Source organism: Scyliorhinus torazame, chromosome 9 (assembly GCF_047496885.1).
Source record: "Scyliorhinus torazame isolate Kashiwa2021f chromosome 9, sScyTor2.1, whole genome shotgun sequence".
NCBI lineage: Eukaryota > Metazoa > Chordata > Chondrichthyes > Carcharhiniformes > Scyliorhinidae > Scyliorhinus > Scyliorhinus torazame.
Window position 1 is genome coordinate 122,151,702 of NC_092715.1, and position 19,906 is coordinate 122,171,607.

General features: G+C 45.3%; 1 protein-coding gene across 3 annotated transcripts in view; it reads left to right on the forward strand.

Moving 5' to 3' along the window:
* The window catches only part of LOC140429452 (small conductance calcium-activated potassium channel protein 2), a 241,788-nt gene extending 224,218 nt beyond the window's left edge, over window positions 1–17,570 (forward strand). For all 3 annotated transcript variants that reach the window (XM_072516467.1, XM_072516468.1, XM_072516469.1), the window contains 2 exons: window positions 4,098–4,167; window positions 15,500–17,570. In XM_072516467.1, the coding sequence (XP_072372568.1) occupies window positions 4,098–4,167; window positions 15,500–15,787 (358 nt within the window). In that variant the 3' untranslated portion in view covers window positions 15,788–17,570. The remainder of the gene's footprint in view (window positions 1–4,097; window positions 4,168–15,499) is intronic.
* Window positions 17,571–19,906: the final 2,336 nt, after the last annotated feature.

The following is a 19,906-nucleotide window of genomic DNA, read 5'->3' on the forward strand; positions in this document are numbered from 1 at the left end:
GATTGCGAGGAGGAAAAAGGTGCAGGGGCAATTTGACAGGCTGACAACGGGGAGGGCGATAGGGCAACTGCGTAGGGTAAGAGGGGTGCAATATTTGTATGGGGAGAAGGCGAGCCGCATGCTGGCGCACCAGCTGCGGAGGCAGGCTATGTACAGGGAAATATAGAAGATCCGGACTGGGGCTGGAGATGTGGTGTCAGAGCCAGGGAAGATAAATGAGGCATTTAGAGAGTATTACCAGGGACTTTATGAGGCAGACCCAGGAGGAGAGGAGGGGGACATGGGGTGGTTTCTGGACGAGCTGGAATTTCCCCAGGTGGAGGAAGCAAAGAGGCAGGCATTGGAGGAGCCCCTGGGGCTGAGGGAGGTGCTAGAAAGTAACAGGGCTATGAAGTCGGGGAAGGCCCCTGGGCCGGATGGGTACCCGGCAGAATTGTATAAGGAATTTGCGGCGGACCTGGCACCACATCTGTTGGGGGCGTTTAATGAAGCACTGGAGAAGGGGGAGTTGCCGGAGACGATGAAGCAGGCAGTAATCACACTAATCCCAAAAAAAGGGAAGGATCCGGTGGAATGTGGGTCGTATAGACCCACATCACTATTGAACATGGATGTGAAAGTATTGGCTAAGTTGTTGGTGGGGAAGATGGAGGATTGTGTCCCGGGGGTGGTTGCAGAAGGTCAAACAGGCTTCGTGAAGGGCAGGCAGCTCACGAGTAATATAAGACGGCTGTTGAGTGTGGTGATGAATCCGTCGAGAGCTCTGGTACCGGAGGGGGTGGTGTCAATGGACGCGGAGAAAGCATTTGATTGGGTGGAGTGGCGATACTTGTTCGAAGTTTTGGGAAGGTTTGGGTTTGGGCCAAGATTTGTGGCATGGGTGCGGTTGCTGTATGAGGCACCAAGAGCGAGGGTGAGGACAAATGATATGAGCTCACAAAGCTTTGACTTACACAGGGATATGAGACAAGGGTGCCCGCTGTTGCCGCTGCTGTTTGCGCTGGCCATAGAGCCATTGGCGATGGCTCTCAGGGGGTCGGCAGAGTGGCAGGGGATAATAAGGGGACTGAGGGAGCATCGGGTGTCGCTCTATGCCGATGACCTCTTTCTGTATGTTTCGGATCCGTTGGAGAGTATGGGAAGGATTATGGGCCTGCTGGGGAGATTTGGAGGGTTCTCGGGATAGAAGCTGAATGTAGGGAAAAGCGAGGTATTCCCAGTGAATGAGCTGGCACAGCGGGCTAATTTAGGGCGGATGCCATTTATGGTAGCGAGGGATAGGTTTAGGTACTTGGGGATTCAGGTAGCAAGGGAATGGATGGGGCTCCATAAGTGGAACTTAACAAAGTTGGTGGAGGAAACCAGGGAGGATCTTAAGAGGTGGGATACACTGCACTTAACGTTGGCGAGGAGGGTCCAAGTGGTGAAAATGAATATTCTGCCGAGGTTCTTGTTTATCTTTCAGGCTCTCCCGATCTTTATACCAAAGGCCTTTTTTCAGAAAGTGGACACAATTATCTCTGACTTTGTATGGGCGGGGAAGGTGCCGAGGGTGGGGAGGACCCTGCTACAGAGGCAAATACAGCAGGGGGGGATGACGTTGCCAAACTTGCTTCATTATTATTGGGTGGCGAATGTGGACAAGGTGCGGTGGTGGTGGGAAGGAGAAGGGGTAGAGTGGGTTAGGATGGAGGAGGAATCTTGTCAGGGGTCTAGTTTGAGGGCTATGGTGACGGCAGCATTGCCAATGGCTCCGAGTAGGTATTCAGGGAGCCCAGTGGTGCAGCCCACGGTGAAGATATGGAATCAGCTGAGGAGGCATTTTAGGGTGGAAGGGATGTCGGTGCTAATGCTGCTGTGCGGGAATCATGGGTTTGAGCCGGGGGGGATGGATAGTGTATACAGGAGGTGGAGGGAAGTGGGGCTGGTCAAGGTGAGGGATTTGTATTTGGAGGAAGGGTTCGCCAGTCTGGAGGAGCTAAGGGAGAGGGTAGAGCTGCCGAGGGGTAGTGAGTTCAGGTATCTACAGGTTAGGGACTTTGCACAAAACGTCTGGAAGGGGTTCCCTAGATTGCTGGGATACACCCTGCTGGAGCGACTGCTGCTTCCGGATGTGGAAGGGGAGGGAAGAATTGGGGATATATATAAGTGGCTGGGGGAGCAGGGTGGCGAGTTGGTGGTGAAGATCAAGGAGAAATGGGAAGTGGAGTTGGGAATGGAGATCAATTGGGGAGTATGGAGTGAAGCACTGAGAAGGGTAAACAGGGCCTCCTCTTGTGCAAGGATGAACCTGATACAGTTTAAGGTGGTGCACAGGGTGCATATGACTCGGGCGAGAATGAGTGGGTTCTTTCAGGGGGTAGCAGATGAGTGTGAGAGGTGGGGGTGGGCGGGGGCCAGCGAATCATGCGCACATGTTTTGGGGTTGTGAAAAATTGGGAAAATTCTGGGAGTGTTTGCGGTCTTAGCCAGAATACTGGAGGAGGAGGTGGACCCGGAACCTTTGGTGGCGATATTTGGGGTTTAAGAGAAGCCGCAGCTCATGGAGAGGAGGAAGGCCGATGTCTTGGCCTTCGCCTCTGATTGCACGGCGACGGATTTTGCTGGAGTGGCGGTCGGCATCGCCACCGGGGGTAGCAGCTTGATTGGGTGATCTGTATGACTTCCTGCAGTTAGAGAAGATAAAGTACGAGTTAAGGGGCTCAGCAGGGGAGTTTGAGAAAAGGTGGGTGATGTTTGTGACCGTGTTTGAGGAGCTGTTCGTCGCAGTGGGGTGGGTGATGGGGTGGGGAGGGTGAAAGAGGAGAAAAATCTGTACAAACTGTATAGTTGATTGTTGGGAAGAATGTTTCCCGGGGTGTTTATTTGCTGTAACCTACTTTGATACAAGTTTGAATAAAATGCGTTTACAAAAAAAAAAATCATCTTGGGGTGACTCGCCCAGGGCTGGCTCAGGATTATCCATGGAGGATGGTCAGGCGCCATTTCAGGATCAGGATTCTCCTTGTTCTCCTCAAGAAGTCTTTCCAGTTCTTTTTCTTCAATGGTTGTGGAGGTTCTGTTGAGGAACTGATCTGGCAACTTTGATATGAGGCAGCACTGTGGTTTGTTTCCAGTGAGTTCTTGGTAAGTAACCACCTTTATAGCCACATGGTATCTGGTGGTCACGAACTTTTGAAGTCAACATATTTTCACTTCCAGCAAAAAACTTCACACCTTCCAACACCTGCTTCAAAGTCAAATAGGCAGATGTGAACTGGCCCTTTTGGAGCTGATATTAATTATATGCCTTCCACCAACCACTATTTGTGCCTTTGTAGGCAAACCTGCTTTTCCAAATTTACAACATTCCTGCTGTTATTGAATAACTTAGTGCATGATGTTAAGTTTGTACACTGCAACAAGTTTGAGCAACAATTCCACAAATAAGATTTTAAAACCCGTACGTAGCACTAGCTATTTCATGAAATGAGCAGTCAAACTGATAATTCTATGATCTGAGCAATGGTTTTCCCAGTTCGTGAAATTAGTTCTACCAGTGCCCATTTCATGAAATGGGAATTTTCACATATCAGGTGTAACATATATATATATATATATATATCTTCTCACAAATGTTATACTTTCAATAGCAAACTATCGTTTGGATGGCCCTAGGATTCCAGTTAAATAATTTGTAAAATATTCTGTTTCATGGAAATGGGCATTAGGCTCTGTTGGAATCTGAGCTTTGGGGACAGTCTGAGACTAATCTACTTGCATCCTATGTCTTTTGGTCATGATACTTAGGCTTTTAACGAATGCCTAAGCTTTGTCTTACATTTGGAAAGCCGGTTTTACTATTACTTTATTTCATCTGAAGCTGTGGCTAATATAATGTAAAATGCATACATTTCTATCTGCTACCAAGTTTTTCCATGTTGAGGAAGCATGCTTCTCATTTAACAGACAAATGAGTGGTTTTCTCCTTTTAGAAGGAAGAAAATCATTGTTCATGAAGGTGGTTTGCTCTGCTGAATTTTACTGCATGTTCTTTTTCATAGATAGCATTGAAAGGTGAAATGAAACTGACCAAATAAAATTAATGTTGCACTCAGGTTACGAAGTGTAAAAATGGAACAAAGAAAATTAAATGATCAGGCAAATACTTTGGTGGATCTTGCTAAGGTTAGTGGGCTTCAATGTGGATTTTCAAAGATTGTTAAAAATGTTGCACTTTGAAATTCTTTCAAAACTGGTAGACTCCTGATTGGTAACTTCTAATAGTTTCCCTCATCACCTCGAAGAGCTATTTCTGTGATTCTAACATTTTTATTGATTTATCATAAAAATGCTTTTTATTATTTATTACATTTGAAGTGGTCTAATAGGGGAAATTATTTGAATGATTTGTATTTCCCTATAATTCTGCCCCCTCCCACTTTACTTATTCAATCATCTTGTCTCATTCTTTTTCCCCCCTGTTGTAGGAAACAATCCCATAAACAAATAGGCACAAATCACTATAGATACTTCAGTAAAGATGATACCAGCACAAAAATACTTGACTTCAACTGCCTGTTTTTCACAATTGAAGAGTTTTGTCACAAAGTTACTTTGTAGGGTTTCCCTGGAGCAGGTGGAACTAATTTAAAAACCACAATATGGGAGAAGGCTACAAGGGTTGTTTTTGTGTCCCTAAAAAAAAATGATTACACAAATAATTGATTATAGACCTCAGAAAAGAAGAATTCCAAGTTAGGCTCTGCTTTGAGCCATTTAGGCAGCATGTTAACACCCTGGCTAGATGACCATTGATCTAACGGTACACATTTTTCAACTTCATCAGAGAACAAACAGAAATTTAAAAAAAACAGCCTCAGGTGTTGTACATATCACAAAAGTAAAATGTAAGTTCATGGGACCTGTCATTTGTAGAATTTCATCAAGTATTGGCCCCACATTCACAACTGAGAGGATTGCACATTTACTTACATTTATAGAACATCTGGTGAGCACACACTACCAGAAGGAAAGTAGGAATGTTCTCCAATAGTCTCAATTTTCAGGTATCTGGGCTCCTAGTAAACATGAAATATTGTGGGACACCATCGCTTAAACTCTGTCCTATAGAACAGCTGAGGTAACAAGATACTCCGTCAACAGGAATTCTCAGGGGTGGCATGTTGGAGTGAGTATTTGGCAGGTAAAAGAATAGAGTAGCGATCATCGCTGTTGTGGAAAGTACTTAATATTATATTTTATGAGTTTCACTAATAGAGAACACACTTCAGGAATTTGAGGTTGGGAAGCTACTGGATTTCCATGAAGGAGTACAAATTTGTAAAATTGCTTCAAGGTATTAATTTCAAGACCCTTTAAAAATTTCATTCACAGACCTCAACTGTGGAGTCCTTTATTCAAAGATTTTGGCAGATTATGAGCAAAATACATGTGTTGTAATTGTTGGTGTCATTAAAATTGTTTCTTTAATGTATGCCTCTGCTGAAATTTGCTGAAACAAAAATAATACGATCCTGTGGATAAAATTTTCTTTAATGTGCAAAGATAGTTTTTTGAGAAAGTACCTCAGGGGATCACGTGATGTGAGCACGGGAGTGGCTGCATTTAGGTGAGCTCCGAATCTGCTCATCTTTCAATCTTCAATTTTATCCTAGCGTGCATCTTTTTTTGCCTTTTCTGGTCAGCATGGCTAGTACAATGTATCAAGAGTTGTTGGTCAGTGTTCAGCTTTACTGAGTCGAGTTGAATGGCTTTAATCCTCGTTGATTCATGGCAGCTGATAGAAGTTGGGGTTGGGCCCTGTTTTTGGTGGTTCAGTTACTTTTGGGAGGATTCACGTCCTGATGGTAAGGTGTTCACCGTGGATTTCTGTCTCGGCTGGAAGCCTGCCTCCGCAAGGTTGAAAGTCCTGTTACATGGCCTATTGTCCATCCTGAGGAGTGCAGATGAGGATGAGCAGGAACCAGTGAAGATCCCTGCTGAGCCTGATGTCTCCGGTTAGATGGTAAGGAGGTTCCCAGCAGAGTTTGAGAACTGGGTGCCATGCTCTGGGAATCTCGATCTGAAGAGCAAGCAGCTGAAATTTGATAGAGCACCTCTTATCCTGTCTTTGAAGCTTGGGGTTGGGTTGGGGTGGCCTTCCAACCTTTGGTTCTGTGTGGTCCTGTTCCTGATGTCCAAAATTCACTAGACCCTGGGGTGGTCCCGGCAGATTGGAAATTAACAAACGTGACACCACTGTTTAAAAAAGGAGGTAGGCAGAAAGCGGGTAATTATAGGCCAGTGAGCTTAACTTCGGTAGTAGGGAAGATGCTGGAATATCATCAAGGAAGAAATAGCGAGGCATCTGGATGGAAATTGTCCCATTGGGCAGACGCAGCATGGGTTCATAAAGGGCAGGTCGTGCCTGACTAATTTAGTGGAATTTTTTGAGGACATTACCAGTGCGGTAGATAACGGGGAGCCAGTGGATGTGGTATATCTGGATTTCCAGAAAGCCTTTGACAAGGTGCCACACAAAAGGTTGCTGCATAAGATAAAGATGCATGGCATTTAGGGTAAAGTAGTAGCATGGATAGAGGATTGGTTAATTAATAGAAAGCAAAGAGTGGGGATTAATGGGTGTTTCTCTGGTTGACAATCAGTAGCTAGTGGTGTCCCTCAGGGATCAGTGTTAGGCCCACAATTGTTCACAATTTACATAGATGATTTGGAGTTGGGGACCAAGGGCAATGTGTCCAAGTTTTCAGACGACACTAAGATGAGTGGTAAAGCAAAAAGTGCAGAGGATACTGGAAGTCTGCAGAGGGATTTGGATAGGTTAAGTGAATGGGCTAGGGTCTGGCAGATGGAATATAATGTTGACAAATGTGAGGTTATCCATTTTGGAAGGAATAACAGCAAAAGGGATTATTATTTAAATGATAAAATATTAAAACATGCTGCTGTGCAGAGAGACCTGGGTGTGCTAGTGCATGAGTCGCAAAAGGTTGGTTTACAGGTGCAACAGGTGATTAAAAAGGCAAATGGAATTGTGTCCTTCATTGCTAGAGGGATGGAGTTTAAGACTAGGGAGGTTATGCTACAATTGTATAAGGTGTTAGTGAGGCCACACCTGGAGTATTGTGTTCAGTTTTGGTCTCCTTACTTGAGAAACGATGTACTGGCACTGGAGGGTGTGCAGAGGAGATTCACTAGGTTAACCCCAGAGCTGAAGGGGTTAGATTACGAGGAGAGGTTGAGTAGACTGGGACTGTACTCGTTGGAATTTAGAAGGATGAGTGGGGATCTTATAGAAACATATAAAATTATGAAGGGAATAGGTAGGATAATGCGGGCAGGTTGTTCCCACTGGCGGGTGAAAGCAGAACTAGGGGGCATAGGCTCAAAATAAGAGGAAGTAGATTTAGGACTGAGTTTAGGAGTAACGTCTTCACCCAAAGGGTTGTGAATCTATGGAATTCCTTGCCCAGTGAAGCAGTAGAGGTTCCTTCATTAAATGTTTTTAAGATAAAGATAGATAGTTTTTTGAAGAATAAAGGGATTAAGGTTATGGTGTTCGGGCCGTAAAGTGGAGCTGAGTCTACAAAAGATCAGCCATGATCTCATTGAATGGCTGAGCAGGCTCGAGAGGCCAGATGGCCTACTCCTGCTCCCAGTTCTTATGTTCTTATGATGTCCAATAAGGAGGGATAGGGACTGCCTGAGCTGGCTGGGCTGTCCTCCACTGAAGGAGCCTAGGTTGTTGAGCGCCTGGGCCCAGTCGAGTTGGCAGGCTGGAAGTAACAAAGCTTGTGTTCAGATTGTTGAAATCCTTGGAAGATCCTGGGGAATGCTCATCATTTTTAAGGGCTGCTTTGATTGGGGTACCCCCCAGTCTTTTCGACTGGGACAAGGCTTTATTCCTCTTGGGTCTTAATGCCAAGTTTGTCTTTTGCCCTACTGGGGGTAGTGTTGGTGTTGGTGTTTCGATGATCTGCTTTGTCCTTGGTCTGAGGGCTCGGTTTCTCGCTCTTGGCACTTGTTCTTGTTCTCTTTTTGCTTCTTATATGGGAGACCCTGAGTTGGTAACATGGGTCTGGTTTTGCTCTTTCCTCTCTTTGAATTTGCCTTTGTCTTTTACCTCTTGAATGTGAGGGTGACTGCACGTTCCAGTCTGGATCTGGAGAGGTGTTCAGATTGTGCTGTAAGAGTTAGGCTACTTCCCCTCAGTGCTGGGTATTGTTTTCCTTGTCTGTCGTTCTGTTTTTAAGACAAGGGTGTGATGTTGGTCTAAATTGTATCCTCTTTGGGTGCAGACGGGTCGTTTATCCGTGGAGGGAACCTGTTGTGGATTTTGTCCCTGATTTATCCGGTCTTGTTCCTCATGCTGTAATAACTGTTGTTTTGAGCTGTACATTGACACCTGTAGTTGTCCTTTTGCATTTGCTTATTTTATGCAAATCTGTGTAAAAATTGAAAAATTTACTTGTAGTATTTGCGATAATACTGGTCACGCCTAATACTTACCTGTACAGTTACTGCCTTTTTAAACATTATATGTCCTCATAAGGAAATGAAGTAGTATGTAAAAAAACTGGAGATCAGGGAATTGTGTGTTTCCTCAATCATTTTATCCTCATTTGGTCAGTGAGTTCTTCTCTAGGCAAACAAGGAGGGACCAAGTTATCTGGCCGGTTAAGATGCTGAAGAGATGGATACTGTGTATGAATCATTGCTTGACAGAAACACAACTCAAGGGCAGGATTAGTAAAAGGAAACTGCTATTTTGTAAATGGGACTGTGACAGATATAGGGCTGGATTCTCCATTTAGGAGACTATGGGCTGGATTCTCTGTTTCAGCAGCTAAGTGCCAGCTCAAATGGAGAATTTGCGGGTGTTCTACGACCGAAGAATCGGCACTGACCCCTCACCGATTCTGGGACCGGTGAGGGACTAGCAGCAGCGGCGGGTTAAACTCCCGGCTCCCACGCTGGAAAAAGCCGGCAAATGTCCAGGTCCCTGGCCACGCATGCGCACGGCGTCGACCCACCATCCGTGACTCCACAGGCCACCACTCCCCACCAGTCCCCCTGCCTTTGTAGAAGCCTCCCCGGCCAGCAGCACGGATTCCAGCTGAGTGTGGTGGCACTGGACACAGTTCGCAGCTGTCACGCCGTGTTCCCGACTGCTGAGACCACACCTGTCCTGCGCCCTTGGGAACTCGGCCCATAGGGGCCGGAGCATCGTGGCAGGGCCTGCCGATGACACGGCAATGCCTTTGCAAAGGCGCGTGGTGCGTAACACGATTACGCCATTTCCAAGGGGGCGGAGCATGGCTGACCGGCGTCAAACCGGCACCGGCACCAATTTGGATGTCAGAGTCGATCCTCTGCCTGATCGCCGATTACGATATCGGCATCAGGCAACGGAGAATCCCGCCCCATGTTCTCCCGCTGGAGCTGAATCGCATCTGGTTTGAGCTGGCATTAGAAGCGGCACCCAGAAACGATGCACTCATCCCAGCCATTCAAATTCATGCATGGCGAGGATCGCAAGGGAATCCGTTACGGATCCCACTATTGAACTGCCATTTTGAGCATTTCAATAGAGATGTAGGGCGGCTGGCCCCCTCCCCCGCAATGCTAATCCTTCCCCCTGCTGACAGGGCTGGTTTAGCACAGTGGGCTAAACAACTGTCTTGTAATGCAGAACAAGGCTAGCAGCGCGGGTTTAATTCCTGTACCGGCCTCCCCGAGCAGGCATCGGAATGTGGAGACTAGGGGCTTTTCACAGTAACTTCATTGAAGCCTACTTGTGACAATAAGCAATTATTATTATTATTATTACAAGCAGGAGAATGCTCCTCCCTTCCACCATGGGAATTACTAGGTCATCTCCACCCACAGCATGCACACATCCCCCCCCCCCCACCAGAGATACCCCTCCAGAGACACCCCTCCAGAGGGCCCTCTTATTAGAGAACCCCACCATATTAGAGAACCCGCCATTAACAGAACCTGCCCTATCAAAGAACCCCTCTATAAAGTCACCCCTGCCTGAAAGCTAAAGAGTAGTCCAGGCAGAAACAGTGAAAAATCACTGTTTTTTTCACTGACCTGTCCCTTATACCTGGTGCCTCACTGATGTCTAGAAAGCTGATCTAACAGCAATGTTTATAAACATCTAGCTATGATTGACAGTTCCTGACCATATCAAAAGCACTGCTGAGGAAACGAGGAAGTGAAAGCACTTCACTCCTAGATGCTTATAAATATTGCAGTTAGGTTCAAAGCAGCCTACTTAAGATGCATTAAAGCCTGAAGGGAAATGTAAATAATCAACCTAGACATCTGGGTGTCTGGAAGCTGTCAATTACAGCCTACTAAAAGCAATTTATCTTTGAAGTGAATAGGAGCCTTGCAAATCGATGGATCTGATGGGGTTTAAAGCCTTGTGATGTGGTTTTGACTTTCATTGAAATCATAACTGCTGCTTTCTAGACATCTGTCTGAGACAGCGGGTATAAGGGACAGGTGAGCGACAAAGTAGTGATTTTTCACTGTTTCTGCCTGGACTGTTCTTTAGCCTACAGGCAGGGGTGACTGATTGCAGGGTTCTCTGATATGGGGGTTTCTCTGATATGGGGAGGGTCTCTGAAATGAGGAGTCTCTGATGGGGCCTGATGGAGGTCTCTGTTTGTGATCTGATGGGGATGGGAGTCTCTGATGGGGCGGTCTGGTGGAGGGCTCTGATGAGGTGGTCTGGTGGAGTTCTCTGGTGAGGTATCTGCTGGGTCTCTGATGAGGGATCTGCTGGTTGCTTTGATGAGGGATCTGCTGGATGCTCTGATGGGGGATCTCCTGGAGTCTCTGAAGAGGGATCCGCTGGGATTTTTGATTGGGAGTCTGATGGGTGTCTCGGATAGAGAGTCTGGTGAGAGTCTCTGGGGGTCTTGTGGTGGTCTCTGTGACAAGTATTTGGAGGTCTGGTGGGTGTCTCTAATGGTGGGGTCTGGTGGGGTTCTCTGATGGGGAGGTCTGGTGGGGGTCTCAGATGTGGGGCTGGAGTAGGGTCTGATGGGGGGCTGGGGTTGGGGTGAGCATGATTTGCATTTTGGGCAGGGGGAGGCCCTCCAATGGACTTTTAGGACACTTACCTTAAATACTTATCCCCTTGGCCAATGCGAGGTCCTCCACGTCAGGACCAGGCTGGCAAATACTTGCACAAATCCATATCCATGTAAATACCAGCCCATAGTTTGCGTTCTTGCGCTGGCACGAGCCGCGATGCCACTGCCAGTGGGGGTCTGAATCGTCACCCCCGGTACGGGATTCTTCGCTGTTTTGGGAACTCCACTACCGGTGGTGGAGAATCCAGCCATATTTTCTACTTTTGGTGAGAATGCAAATTTAAGAGCAAACAGAGTTGAATAGACTCCTTCCAACCGATTTATTACGCTGTTCGGAAAAATGGCAAATTAATTTTCAGGTCACTAAATTGGCGATAAAATAAAAGATTTTGAATAGCTCCCTCCTGTAAAATATTGCCTAATGTTTCCAAACATTCCAATTTCAAAGAAGGAGATCTTGCAACTTGCACTTTGTGTTCAACAGTTACGGATCTGGTTAATGAAAGGAATCGAGTGCTCAATGTCTACTGTCCACTGTTTCCAAAGGTCCACATTATCCTGAATCAAATTTCGTGGGTAAACTTCAGATAGCACAAATTTCTCAGATCCACTTTAGATTTTCTTTGTGAAGACCCTGGATCTTCAAGACGAGAGCAACCTATTTGATAATAATTGAAACATTGATTCGACCATTGAGTAAATCAGATCTTGAAAAGAATATTTAATCCCAGTAGAGGATTTGAAGATTGCCTCACAGTGAAATTCATTTAATTTTCTCCTTCCTGAGTAAGGTGAAGAACCGAAAAGTAAACAAGAAAAACAGTACTAAATTATGGTGCTTGTCCAATTATTGGGAATATCATTCACAGGACAGGGTTGACTGGCTGTTAAAGATCCAAACTGAAGTATCATGAAGTGGAAACTTTGGTGATAATTTTGCAATCCCACTGGAGAGGGTACAAAAAATATTTGCAAGGATAAAAGCAAAATACAGTGGCTGCTGTGAATCTGAAATGGTCCTGAGGAAGGAGCAGCGCTCCGAAAGCTAGTGACATCGAAACAAACCTGTTGGACTTTAACCTTGTGTTGTAAGACTTCGTACTGTGCTCACCCCAGTCCAACGCTGGCATCTCCACATCATGAAATGGTCTGGCAGCATCCAGAGAGCGAAATGGAGTCAACGGGCACAATTTAATGGCCGCATTGCGCTTAAGCGAGAGTGCGACGAGGCGTTTAATTGTGGAAGAGGCCAAAATCGAGAATCGCGCCGGGTGATGATCCGTTTGAGATCTAAGTGGCCCGCTGCCGTTGGTGAAATCAGGATCCCGCCTTAGCGTGGCGAGAAACCAGTAATTTTAAGCCCAATCTCCATACAATTAATGGGAGCAACCCCCAATATAACGGCCTCCCGTAATATGATGACCTCCCCAGCAAGTGGTCATGCGGACGCCGATTCTTACTCATTTTAAAAATGTGAAGCTGGTGGAAGGGCTGCTGCGGGGACCCGAGGAGATGAGTAGCCATCTTCGCTCCCTGCCAATGAGCCTGGGGCAACTGGCTTGCTGTCCCGGTGCTCGGAGGGAGGGTGTGGAGTCCCCGGGGGGCCAGCTTCAATCGGGAGGGGGGGGTTGGCCAGCCATGGGTAGCCTGGGCTGGGCTGGGCTGGACTGGACTGGGAGTGGGGGGAAATGGGTGCCCCAGCCTCTGGATCGTGTGATCCTGTTCCAGGGACTGTCCCAAGCCCTCCCGGCCTGCCCTACCGATCATCCATAACTTCCACTGACCGTGGAGGCCTCTGGCCTTGTTGCTGAAGGTTATTGCTAATAGGGAATTGGCAATCGTAGTTAAGTGAGCATTTTGCACCTCCCAAGTGGATCCCCGTGGGTAGGTGTGCCATGTTGCATGTGGGAGTTATTGCCTCGCATCCCAATCAGACCGTAATGCTTGGAAACTGTGCCTGAACACTGTGGGAGACAACCCTACGGACGCAGCGGCCAACATCCGAACACCCAGGGGCAGAGGGCCAGCACCAGGGAAATGACAGTGGCCAGAGGATGGGTGTGTGCACTGGGGGGGGGGGGGGGACCAGTGCTTGATCCAGGTAACATTACGTGCAGGTGTCTGGGGTATGGGTTCTAGGGTCCAGTGGGGGTGGGCCCCCCACTGCAGCCAGGGGTGCGTGAACAGGGTGCGACAAGGTGGGTGTGGGGGGAGAGGCATCCAGGACCTCCATGTCGGGGGAGATGGGACAGGGGATTGGTGCTCAGCCTGCATTGTGAAAGAAAGTGCCAGAGGCGTCATATTGGTCAAGGTCAACGATTTCTATCATTTAACATGTGTGTACCTAACTGCCCCAACCCCCTATGGTTCCACCCCAGTGACTGGGACATGCTGTTGAGGCACTCAGCCACAGCATCACTGACTGATCCACGCCTTGGACACCTCCACTCATGTTGCCGACATTGTGCACCAGGCTCTCCACTGTGATCACTAACCTAGCACTGTTGGCCTCGGTGCCATGCATTGTCGATGCTAGCTCATGCACCCATAGCCTCTGAGACTCCTCCAATCAGCTATGGACCTGCTGGAGTGTCTTTGACATCCCCCTCTGAATGTGAAGGCTACACCCTGTCGGCTGCATAAGCTCTGGGTAAACCTGGCCCAGAGGCTCAACATCTGACTAGGATCCAGCTGGGTCCTGGGATCCAGCAGATCTCTGACTGCTGTCTTGCCTGCACGCATCAGCCCCTTGGTGCTCACCAGATTGTGCCCCAGAAGCCTGACCACCACCGTTGCCCACCGAGGTGTATGTCTCTGCACTGGTGGAGGTTGGGGATGACAGCTGTGATGCTTTGATGGTGGCCTCTTTGGTGCTATCCTCCAAGGTGTTCTCATGGGAGGCAGGGAGACCACGCTAGATGGTCTGGCACTGTCGGATGGAGATACTCCGGGAAATAAACACGTGGCCAGTGGGAGGGATGGGTCAGACTGCATGGCATTAACAACTCGCATGAGACCAGTCATCTGTGGGGGGGCCAATGGATTCTCACCTCTGCACCGTATGGCAACCTCTAACCTGGTTTCTGATCTGTCCTTTGACACCCAAATGTCCACCAGGGCCTGTTCCTCATATGGGGTGAGGGCTCAGGTGTCTGGCACGACGCTGCCCGGCAGCATGCCCAACAAAGAAACACCACTAACTTTGAGACACAAACCAGACTGTTTCACAGAGCCACCCCAAGCATATCGAGACATTACCCGCAGAATGAATCATTTTTCAGCAGTGTTCTACTTGTGTCCAAGGAGGCATATGCCAAGGCACCAGGATGCAACCAGCCTTTCTGCTTCAAGCCATGAATTACCTTAATTTAAAAGCACTGTGACAGCCATCAGGAAAACAAGCGCCGATATGTCTGCTGTAGTGTTGGTAATCATAGATGAACTGGACATTCCAGGAATCTTCCCTGTTCACATCAGAAACCAAAGAAAATCCTGTTAAAATTACTCATTTCTGGAATGGGGAAATTGACGAACAGCAATACATCAGAGGCCTGCTGATGCATATATACATTCCATTGAGAAGCACTGGAAATACCCCCGGAGTATCCTAAAGTGAGCCTAAGGCATAAAAATACAGTATGGTGATAATACCTGTTGAAAATATACATTTTATTTTAACTGATCAAAGGAGAGAGGGAATTGGAATAAATAAATTGAGGAAGGACACTAGTATTTTAATTTTATTATGTTTGAAAGTTAGTGATGGAGTGAGTTATCCATTTATTTGGGTCCAATCAATCAAACTTGTTTATTAATTTTATTCTGTTCTTCATTCCTTTAATGCATTGTATTGTACAAATAATAAATACAACTTATTTGTAGTTGCATGTGAACATTATGAAATGTATATTTGTTACATAATTTTATTTATTTGAGCAAAGATCTATAAATTCTTTGTTAAGAATAAATCTTTTCTTCAATACTGGGATATATCCTTTGAGAAAAAATATATCCACAGTTGTGATTGATCTATGAAAAGTCAAAAATTGGAATTGGAACTTGAGGTCTTGTTCACCGCTGAATTTAAAATACGGACACCTGACTTTAAATATTGAGAGGTGGAGAAACCTAAACAGTTATTCCAGTCAAAATGATCATATTAATTATTTTATGACTGACCTCAAAAATAATTTGCATTATTATTTCCTGTTAAATTGATAATGTCGATGTTTCTTGCATCATTCACCATATTTGTAAAATGGCTGATAATTTAGAATTGATCTGACTTTACTAGTTGATATTAACTTGAAACAAAAACAAACTGTTTCTGGAAAATGCAAAGCAAATGCTAAAGCTTCCAACTCTGTTCTTTACCCCCACTTTAGACACAAAACATTATGTATGACATGATCTCAGACCTGAATGAAAGGAGCGAAGATTTTGAGAAAAGGATCGTAACATTGGAAAATAAATTAGAGACTTTAATAGGAAGCATCCAAGCTCTCCCTGGACTGATTAGTCAGACAATCAGCCATCAGCAGAGGGAATTTCTTGAAGCTCAGATGCAACAGCATGACAAACAAATTACCTACAGTGCTGAGCGGTCACGATCATCAACAAGGAGGAGAAGGTCCTCTTCGACGGCTCCACCAACTTCATCGGAAAGTAGCTAGAAGTGAACATTTTAAACACAGGAAAGAACTTTTTTTTTGCCATCATATGGTTGATATTTTAGCTTTTATTGTAAAGCCCTAACAATACTGAACAGTGTTATCCGGGCTCTGATGTCAGAATCCAGGGAACCTGAAAACATATTTTAGGCCAAAATGAGTAAGTACTCTCTTTCAGATGCACAGTGAATGCACCTAACCTGCTATATAGATTGTTTCTTCTGTACAATTTACTTGACTTTTTACTCACGCACTTCAATTGACTTTACTATTATATAATATAATAAAAAGAACATTTCTGGATATTTCTGATTGGTCAGTTTAAGCCCTTCTCTTCATGGGCACAGCTGCAACAGAACTCAGGTGTTCAATCAATAATGAACAAGGATATGTAATTTGTTCCAAATATGAATATTACATAATTAATGCCTTTTAAAATACAAACAAGATGTTCACATTAACCCAAAATTTAAAAGAAATGAAACCTTTTGTACATATTACATTGAAAGGACTGTTAAGAGCAGACTACTGCTTATGATGCGCACTTTATCAGCTAGGTTGCGATATTCAGTGAACTATTATCCTAAATCCACAATTAAAGTTCATAAATAATAAAATTAAAGAGGGAAGCGATTGAAAGAAGCAGAGAAATAAACACAGTAGCACTGTAACATTATAATGCATAGCCCCGTCATGCTGTGATCCAAAATCAATAACCTTCAGAATCACAATATTCTCAGGCTAAGTACTTCCACAGTACAGTGCTTTTTGCTGAATTAATGGCAGAAGTAGATGTCTGTAGAGTTGGAGCACCACCAACATTGTCCTATCCAAAGACCAGAAAGAAAGGAAAAGCAGAAAAATATCAGGAGAGAATATTCAGATAATGAGAAAGCACGTCACTCACATTCTAATGTGTGTCTTGCAAACCAAGATGGAGGCATCTAAAACTGAATGAGACTGTGCAATTAGTAGCCCCAGTATACATTTCATTTGGTTTTCTGATGGCAAAGACAGGCTGAATAGTAAATTGTAGTCAAGTTAGGAAGCGTTTATTTTTAAAATTATTCATTAAGAGGGTAATGCAATATATATTATAATATTCCACTGAAAATACCAATACTAGTAGTATCCATGGTAATCCAACTGCAAACTTTAGTAGAGAAATGTCATCCAATACTGTCCATTGTGCTCCTCAATGCTACGATTACAGGTTACAAAGTTAGGTTACACTGGAATTCTTAGCTTTAAACAACAATCATTGAGTAATCACATTCTCCCATTCCCGTGCAAATTTAGTATCTCATAGAATATAGGCATCTTATTGCATATTATTTTCATAGGATTACACCAATGTGCACCCTAGAAAGGCCTCAATTTCCTCCCCCTTTAAAGCTCAACACATGTTTAATCTAGAATTACCAACTACACAAATCTAGGTAGTTGGTACTGCCCACAACTTTACATTTTTAAGATATTCCCTTCCTTTCCATGATTAAATTAATGACTTTGCAAAACAAGCTGCTTCAGGATACAGCAGCCAGTCACTGAAACATAGCTGCCAGAGTTAAAATAATTTTCAAAAAACTACAGAACACTGAATGCGTTACCTCATGGGGAGAGATCTGACTTATTGCTATTAGCGTGTCTTCGTTAACTGATCAAGAACAGCACTGGTGTCGATTATTGGGAAATCTGCCTCTCTCTCACTGAAAAGCGCTTTATGAAAAATGTAGCTCAGTGTAAAAACCGACAATAAAATTATAGTAAAGCAATGAACCATTAACATAGCTTTCAAATTCTGAAAACAATTGCTTTCTTCTTTTATGCTGCTGCTCTTGCCTATTAGATTATCCCACTCATGCAGCGGTGGGCTGATTTCCAGTCATGTTTCTTGCATTATCTGTTCATTCAGCGAAAGAGTTCAATGTAAGCAACATAGTTTTGGCACCAGCACTTGATGAATATCATTGTGCGATAGTTAGAATGACCATTTCACCGATCAACATGCTAGTCACCTCTGTCCACCTAATGTCCTTCTAACTTCTTGCCTATTGCCTCAATTAATCTTCCTCCAAATCCTACAGGATAGGAGCTAAGATCCACTACTGACCATCTGTTATGACATCTAAAAATAGTGCATTACAGTCTTACATGTGTTCTCATGGCAAGTGAGAACACTCATATTGCCTGTTGGACCCATCAATCTTTCTTGTGCTGTAAAACTAGACTATTATCTGCAATAATAATAGAGCCATTTCAGAGTGTAAGCTGTACTGGGATAGATTGGTATCCTAATTGTGCTTCTTGAATCCTCTCTTGTCAAAGCAGGAAGGAAATGATAATGGGGCTATGTCCCCAGGCCTCTGTGAAAACGGGTGCGGACCGACCCCATCAATATAGGCCTCCCCCAGATCGGGCGTGCCCGCCGATCGGTTGTCCCCGATCGCGAGCCTAGCCATCCTGGAGGCCCCCTCAGTGACAGATCCCCCGCCCCCACCAGGGCTGCCGCAGACTGAGTCCGCAGCCACTACTCTGAATGTCCACCAAGTGGAACCATGAGTGAACCACGCCGGCGAGAACTCAGCCAGTTGCCGGTGGAGAATCGCTGCGGGGGCCTCTTTCAGTGGCCCCCGACCGGCGCCGCGTCAACCGCGCGCGTGATTGGTGGCGATTCTCCGGTCCCCGGATAATCGCAGGAGCGGCGTCAGACCCTGATGCCCATTCTCCCCCCACGCCGAGCGCAATTGCGGCGCGGAGGCTCGGAGAATCCCGGCCGTGTTATTACATTGAAACACAGCAAGAAAAAGGCAGACCATTTGACCAGAGGGAAGACAAGATCAGTATATGAGAATGCACTAGAAAAGCATTAGAAGCACGAGTGGAACGTGGACAATTCAAAGTCAGAAGCAAGGGATAAGAATTTGATTTAAGGGCAACCAACATGGCCCGATAACAAATCATCCAATTAGTTAAACTTCACCAATGTTGCTTCCAGCCACGTGCCATATGGTAATGTGAAGATCACAGTGCAATGGGAAATATTCTCAAAGAACCATTGAGCCTCATCAGTCACACCTCCATGAATGTTTGTACATCTTCCAAATATAAGGAAGGCATAAAGGGCATCCATGGAATAAGAAAATATGATAAATATATGCTTTAAAGATGTGATGAAAATGTGCATTCAGAATATTGGTATACTTTGCCTCATAGAAGGGTTAAAACAAGCTGTACCCAGTACTGTGAAATCCCAATACATTTTCAACAGCAAGTTAGACCAGTAATCAAGACAACAGTTGTGCACATTTGTTAGTATGAGTTGTTGAAGTCACACTTAATATTATGCCACTTGGGCTAACAGTTTGTGGCCCTTGCAGCATATTCTTGTCAGATGGGAACATGGCAGAATGGCTGTAAATTAGGTTGGGTTCCAGAGTTTCTGGCTCACCACCTTTCTCTGAATTCAACACAGGGCCTTGTTCTGCTGAGGCCTCTTCCCAGCATGGTGGTGTGGGGAATGTTGATCATATTGGAGGCTCACAGGTACGTTGTCTCTGGCCTGTCAGAATATCAGTGCACCCACATGCCAAATGAAAGCATCTGACATGTGCAGAGACGCCAAGTTCTCCTCTCCCCCCACTCCTGTCTTCCCCATCCACAGTGGGGAAGACACTGATGATGCAGGCACCTGCCTACGTTATGTTAATGAGGTGACATCCCTCTCCAAAGTTTGGTTGGGTCAGTATCAGGCACCATCATGGGAAGGGTGGGGGTGGAGGGGGACTCCAGGCTGTACTTTTATGGCAGGATTTGAAGCCCACAGGTATACAACCCCTTTTCATTGATGAAATTTGAATTATGTATTATGCTAGCCCAATGTTCTTTTAATGCACATATTTAAAAATTGCATATTGTTTCATTTTGTCTTACATCTGCACAGATAGTTTAACAGATTTGTAGAGTACATACACAAGAGAAAAGCACTGGTGTTACTATTCATTCGCGTGAGGATCCATTTCTCTGATTTTTCTGCTCTAACCTAATATGAAGAGGCAGACTTGATCTTTGGATATAACTTACTTTCATTCATAGATCCAAAAATCGGACGGCTGTACATCG